Raw genomic sequence first — 6,848 nt, forward strand, 5'->3', positions numbered from 1 at the left:
CGGCCACCGGCTCGTCCGGCGGCAACTCCCAGCCGCAGAACGCCTCAACGCCCCCCGCCCTGGGGCCGGGGCCCCTCCTGGGCTCAGCGCCCGGCCTGCCAAACCCACTTCTACCTCAGACCTCCGCCAGCAGCGTCATCTTCCCCAACCCGCTGGTGAGCATTGCGGCCACCGCCAACGCGCTTGACCCCCTGTCGGCCCTCATGAAGCACCGGAAGGGCAAGCCCCCAAACGTGTCGGTGTTCGAGCCCAAGGCCAACGCCGAGGACCCGTTCTTCAAGCACAAGTGCAGGTTCTGTGCCAAGGTGTTCGGGAGCGACAGCGCCCTGCAGATCCACCTGCGCTCCCACACGGGGGAGAGGCCCTTCAAGTGCAACGTCTGCGGGAACCGCTTCTCCACCAAGGGCAACCTGAAGGTGCACTTTCAGAGGCACAAGGAGAAGTACCCACACATCCAGATGAACCCGTACCCCGTCCCAGAGTACCTGGACAACGTGCCCACCTGCTCCGGAATCCCCTACGGGATGTCGCTGCCTCCAGAGAAGCCGGTGACCACCTGGCTGGACAGCAAGCCCGTGTTGCCCACAGTGCCCACATCGGTGGGGCTGCAGCTCCCGCCCACCATCCCTGGCGTGGGCAGCTATGTGGACTCGCCCAGCCTCACCCCTGCCAGCCGCTCCCCACAGCGGCCCTCGCCCACGTCGAGCGAATGCACCTCTTTGTCCCCTGGCCTCAACAGCTCTGAGTCGGGCGTCCCTGGGACTGCCGAGTCCCCGCAGCCAGTGCTTGGTGGGTCTTCTCTGACCAAAACTGAGCCCGTGAGCCTGCCCGGCGCCAATAGCAGGGCAGGGGACATCCCTCCCAGTGGGCAGGCCTCCAGCACTGTGTCCACAGCGGCGGCAGCCCTCACAGACAGCAGCATCTCCACGGGCCTCTGCAGCCCGGTCCTGCCAGCCAGCTCGGACCAGTTCAAGGCGAAGTTTCCCTTCGGGGGGCTGCTGGACTCCATGCAGACGTCAGAGACCTCCAAGCTGCAACAGCTGGTGGAGAACATCGACAAGAAGATGACGGACCCCAACCAGTGCGTCATCTGCCACCGCGTGCTGAGCTGTCAGAGCGCCCTGAAGATGCACTACCGGACACACACGGGGGAGAGGCCGTTCAAGTGCAAGATCTGCGGGCGTGCCTTCACCACCAAGGGCAACCTGAAGACACACTTCGGGGTGCACCGGGCCAAGCCACCCCTGCGCGTGCAGCACTCGTGCCCCATCTGCCAGAAGAAGTTCACCAACGCCGTGGTGCTGCAGCAGCATATCCGCATGCACATGGGGGGGCAGATTCCTAACACGCCACTGCCAGAGGGCTTCCAGGATGCCATGGACGCTGAGCTGCCTTACGACGACAAGGCGGCAGAGGCCCTCAGCGGCTACGATGATGACGCGGACGAGAACTCCATGGAGGACGACGCCGAGCTACGGGAGCCGGCCAGCGACCCGCCCAAGCCACTCCTGGCCTACTCCGGCTCCTGCCCGCCCTCGCCACCCTCCGTCATCTCCAGCATCGCCGCCCTAGAGAACCAGATGAAGATGATGGACTCGGTCATGAGCTGCCCACAGCTCACCACCCTCAAGTCTGTGGAGAACGGGTCCGGCGAGAGCGACCACCTGAGCAATGACTCGTCGTCAGCCGTGGGTGATCTGGAGAGCCGGAGCGCGGGCAGCCCGGCGCTGTCTGAGTCCTCGTCCTCCATGCACGCCCTGTCGCCAATGAACAGCAACAGCGAGAGCTTGCCCTCCAAGTCCCCGGGCCTCAGCAACCAGGAGGAGCCCCCGGAGACGGCCCTAAAGACCGAGAGGCCGGACAGCCCTCCCCCCGCACCCGAAAACGGGGGTGCGCTGGACCTCACGGCGGCCCCGCCCGGCCGGCCAGCCATCAAGGAGGAGGCCCCCTTTAGCCTGCTGTTCCTGAGCAGAGAACGGGGTAAGTGTCCCAGCACTGTGTGTCGTGTCTGTGGCAAGCCTTTTGCTTGCAGGAGCGCGTTGGAGATCCACCACCGCAGCCACACTAAGGAGCGCCCGTTTCTCTGTGCGCTCTGCGGGCGCGGGTGCTCCACTATGGGTAATTTAAAACAGCACTTACTGACGCACACGTTGAGCGAGCCGCGTTCTCAGTCCTGTGACCCCGACTCTGCCCTAGGTCCCAGCCAAAGCACTCCTAGCCTGGTTGCCAGCTCCACGCCCACCCTGATCAAAATGGAAGTGAATGGGCACAGCAAGGCCCTCGCGCTGGGCGAGGGCCCGCCTCTGCCAGCCACGGTGCAGGTGCCCCCAGGGCCTCAGGCGGTGATGAGCCCCAGCCTCGCGCCCATGCTGGCCCCCCCGCCACGCCGGACACCCAAGCAGCACAACTGCCAGTCATGTGGGAAGACCTTCTCCTCGGCCAGCGCCCTCCAGATTCACGAGCGTACACACACCGGGGAGAAGCCCTTCGGCTGCACCATCTGCGGGAGGGCATTCACCACGAAGGGCAACCTCAAGGTAAGGCCCGGGTTTGTGCCCCCGCAGCCCCAGGGAGTCGGCCCCAGAGCTTCTCCCCACCCTGCCCCCAGTGATGTGCTGCAGGCCAGCCTTTTGCTGAGGTCCTGGCCGAGGAGGACATGCTGAGGTCCCGGCTCAGGTGGACATGCTGAGGTCCTGACTGGGGACAGAGATGTGCGGGGGGAGCCCGGGGGGGAGCGCAGTGTGTGCTGCCCACGGCACTTTCAGAGTCTGATGTGTGCTTCCCAAGGTGTGTGTGCTGCCCACAGTACTGAAAGGCTCACCTTGCAAGGCTGGTAGGCTGCCCTCCCAGGGCTCACATCACCTCCTGGGGGCCGAACACATAGGCACTGCTCCTGGGCCAGCAGTCCCGGAGTCTGGCACAGTCTTGAATCCGGTGGAACACCGAGAACCAGATAAACTGGGCTCTGAAACACTTGCACAAGATACAAATGACGCAGATTCTGTGCAAAGGCTGGGGCTGCATTCTGCTTCTGTCCACGTGGCCACCAGCAGGGGCTGGCAGGCCTTTGGTGAAAAGCCTACCAGCGTGAGTCGGGCCAGGAGGGAGCAGCCCAGGGTAGTGTTCTTGCTGGAGATGACCGCAACCCTGTCTGTTCTCCCGGGAAATTGGGGTGTGGACAGAATGCCAGATGAGCAGCCTCAGCTAAACGTGCCCCTTTCTGTCCACGTCATGTACTTGTTTGGCTCGTGATGTGCTCCTCAGGGTCTGGGAAAAGCTTGAGACCCGTGGCTGCTCCATCCTGGTAGGACAGGAGCTGCCCAAGGCCGCTGCTAGCCACACACATCTTCCATGTCAGGCCCAAGGAAGCTGGGAGTTCAAGTTCCCCGCCATCCCAGGGCCAGGCAGGGGCACAAGGGGCAAGGCTCTGTGCCCTCTGGGGTTTGCAGCCTCATTGGGGGGTCTGCAGGCTGTCCACCGTCCGGGGAGAGCGGCAAGGGAAGAAACGTACACGAGCACATTGAATGGTTGTGCTCTCCATATTTCATAAAGAGAAATAGTGCATATTTAAGGATAAGATGCTCAGAAAGGCCCACCTGTTTTGTCGTCCCCACCTCATGCTCGCAATGGGGAACAGGATCCAGCGGTGAGAGCACCATGCTGGGTTTCTGGAGGATCGTGGGATGTGTGGAGGCAGGCCTGTCCCTGCCTGTGGGCTGGGCTTGCTTACCTGTACCTTGTCTCTCCGTGTGTCTCACACAGGTGCATATGGGCACGCACATGTGGAATAACGCCCCCGCACGGCGTGGCCGCCGCCTGTCCGTGGAAAACCCCATGGCTCTGCTAGGTGGTGATGCCCTCAAGTTCTCAGAAATGTTCCAGAAGGACCTGGCGGCGCGAGCCATGAATGTAGACCCCAGCTTTTGGAACCAGTACGCTGCAGCCATCACAAATGGGCTGGCCATGAAGAATAACGAAATCTCCGTCATCCAGAACGGCGGCATTCCCCAGCTCCCAGTAAGTCTCGGCGGAAGCGCCATCCCCCCCTTGGGTTCTCTGGCCGCCGGAATGGACAAAGCACGCACTGGCAGTAGTCCACCCATCGTGGGTTTGGACAAAGCGAACTCCGAGACAGGAGCCAGCCGGCCGTTCACACGGTTTATTGAAGATAACAAGGAGATTGGCATTAACTAGGTGTGCACAATCTCGGCCCAGCCGCTCCATCCCATGCGCACAGTGTCAAGTGCGACCGTCGGGCTGCACAGCCTCGGTCCCCAGTTACCCTTGAAATTTTACCTGTAGCAGAAAATACGTCCGCTGTGTGGCTGCTAGAAGGTGGTCTCATACGCGCTGCATGGTACATCTTTCTGCAGTGAGCCTGACTGTTGTTGGGGACCCTGTGACCTTTGAAATAAATGTACGTCGAAAAGATAAGTCCTTGTAAAACCACCTCCCACCTCGGGAATAGAAAGGGCTCAAACCACATCCACTTCGTTCCTCCCAAAACCTGATAACCCCCGAGAGGGAGAGAGAGGGGTCCCTGTGGCGTTCCAGCGACCCTCACTCGAAGGTTTTGTCCGAATTCCTTAGAAACTCGAACTCTGTTTTTAGACTATTGAAGATGTGGTCAGGTGCTGCCGGCGCGGTGTCTCACGGCCGTACCTTCATCTGTAGTATTTATAATGTTAAGATTATGCGGGTAACAGATAATACAGCCCCAACTTTAAAGGAAGCTTTTGTACTGCAGAATACATCTGGCTATGTGATTTTTTTTTTAAGTGGAATTTGTTTTACTATAAATAAGTGCGTTATTTCAATGCAGGCAAATTGTGAAGTCCCGCTGGGCAAGACCGCATGCTTTCCTGTGCAAGTACCTGTCAGTGACGAGCCTTTCTGTTCCTTTTTAAAAAAATTTTTTTTTTAATTTAAATGTTTGTAGCTGCTATGTGGACAGTTGCTCTCTAGAGTGGTCTGTAGCCCAGCGATGGGAAACAAGTTACAGACAAACATCACCGTAAATTATTCACAACATTATAAGCGGTTGTGAGGAAATATTTCACGTTATCGAAGTTGTACAATAAAAAGGTAATGTTTGTATAATGTGGTTGCAAACTCTTAATTTATACTATTGCACTTTTAGTATTTTGTATTAGGGAGGTTTGTCTATAATTTGAAGACTTAAAAAAGATGTAAAGTATTTTATAAATAGTACTTTGATTTAAGGAAAATGAAAAAAAAAAAAACTGTTACAGTTTCTTGTTTTGTCCTAAGGTCAAACAATATGAGAAATCTATGTCACTTAAACAGAAAAGCCACCAGGACTTGTCTGTTCCTCAATAAACTAGGGCCTGCCGTTTCTTAAATTAAAATGATTTATTTAACTTTTCTACAAAGCCCATTTAAAAACCTGGAACCCCCCACCCCTTCACACAACCTTGATGAATCAATCCTGGGCCTATGGCACCGAGACGAGTGAACGGAGAGAATGGGTGGGGCGCTTTCCTGCTCCCTTTCCCCTTCGGCCCCTGGCGAGAGCATGACTGTCCCCCCGAGCTCGGGCTCTTGCGCACAGCACCCCCGGAGGCACTATATCTGGCCATGGTGGCAGCCGGACCTGGGACAGTTTCTAAGTTCCCGGTTTATTTATTATCTTCTCAGATGAAAACAAAGCACAATGTCCAGTGATCTTTCAAAACACAGTGTGAAGCTGCTGACTTTGCTTAAACGGCCTGGCATCAGGAAGGGGACCCTCGGCAGGGTGCGGGGCGTGGGGCGGGCTTGGAGCCCGTACGGGCAGTGTTGTGTGTTCTACCTCATTTTGTGCGTTTGCAAACGTGCCAGAGCCCGAGACGGCGAGCTTCGTTCGACGGCAGCATTCAGAGAGGCCGCGGTGCCCATTGGCCTTCAAGGTGTGCGCCTGAAGCGGGAGCCGGACAGTGACACATCTTCTTGGCTAAGACAGAAAAACAGGACAATCTTCCCAACATGACCACGGCAACAGTAAAGTCACATCGTGCCACCGAACAGAACGGTTGTGCAGACTCCTCAATCAGCAGATTTCGTGGTCTCTTCCTGTTAGAGATGAGCGCTGAGCTCTCCCACTCTGTCCCCACGGCCGGGAGGCCGTCCCTCCTCATGGGAGCGGTGGGGGCTCAGGGCTGCTGCTCATCAGCAGTGGAATGTTTTTATTATTTATGTGTCCTTCTTGCTGTGATTTTGTTTTGGGTTTTTTTTTTTTTGGTGGGGGGCAGTTAGTATTGGTACCATGTAGTGTTCTCCTCCCAGAAGGATGTGTATATAACTTAAAAAAAGAAATGTAAAGTGTTGTAAATAAGATGGTTCATGAAGGGACGGTGAGATGCGCCCCCTTCTGTATTCAGGACCAGGCTGTCCCTCTCTGCGTGGTGAAGAGAGACGCTATTTTTCTACTGCAGCACCATGTAGGGCCGGGACCCCGGAGCCAGCTGGCGTTCTTACCGAGATCCAATATTTTTTATGATAAATCTGTGGCTCGACACATCTACTGATTGAAATGGATGTCTTAGACTAGGTTACTATTTTTGTCATATGGAAATGAATAAAATGCAGGATGTAATATGACTTCTGAATTGCGTTCCTTGATTATTCGAATGGAAAATGTGGAATTTGAGGTTCTGGTCGTTGATGGTGGACGTATATCTGTGGTGTTTTCTCCGAGGAAAGTCAACAAGGGTTGACAGCTTAGATTTAAGCAATATCTAAATGTGTATCTTGATTGGTCTTGAAATTTTTATTTTTCACTTTTTTTCCTAAAAAAAAAAAAATGCGACCTCCTAATTGTGACTTTTTTTTTTTTTTAAACATCTGTG

General features: G+C 55.9%; 1 protein-coding gene across 1 annotated transcript in view; it reads left to right on the top strand.

Moving 5' to 3' along the window:
• The window catches only part of SALL3 (spalt like transcription factor 3), a 19,306-nt gene extending 12,696 nt beyond the window's left edge, over positions 1 to 6,610 (top strand). The window contains exons 2-3 of the mRNA XM_055303088.1: positions 1 to 2,537; positions 3,763 to 6,610. The exon at positions 1 to 2,537 is cut by the window's left edge and continues 975 nt beyond it. Of these exons, the coding sequence (XP_055159063.1) occupies positions 1 to 2,537; positions 3,763 to 4,194 (2,969 nt within the window). The 3' untranslated portion in view covers positions 4,195 to 6,610. The remainder of the gene's footprint in view (positions 2,538 to 3,762) is intronic.
• The last annotated feature ends 238 nt before the right edge of the window (positions 6,611 to 6,848 follow it).

This window comes from Nyctereutes procyonoides, unplaced genomic scaffold, assembly GCF_905146905.1.
Source record: "Nyctereutes procyonoides isolate TBG_1078 unplaced genomic scaffold, NYPRO_anot_genome, whole genome shotgun sequence".
Classification (NCBI taxonomy): Eukaryota; Metazoa; Chordata; class Mammalia; order Carnivora; family Canidae; genus Nyctereutes; species Nyctereutes procyonoides.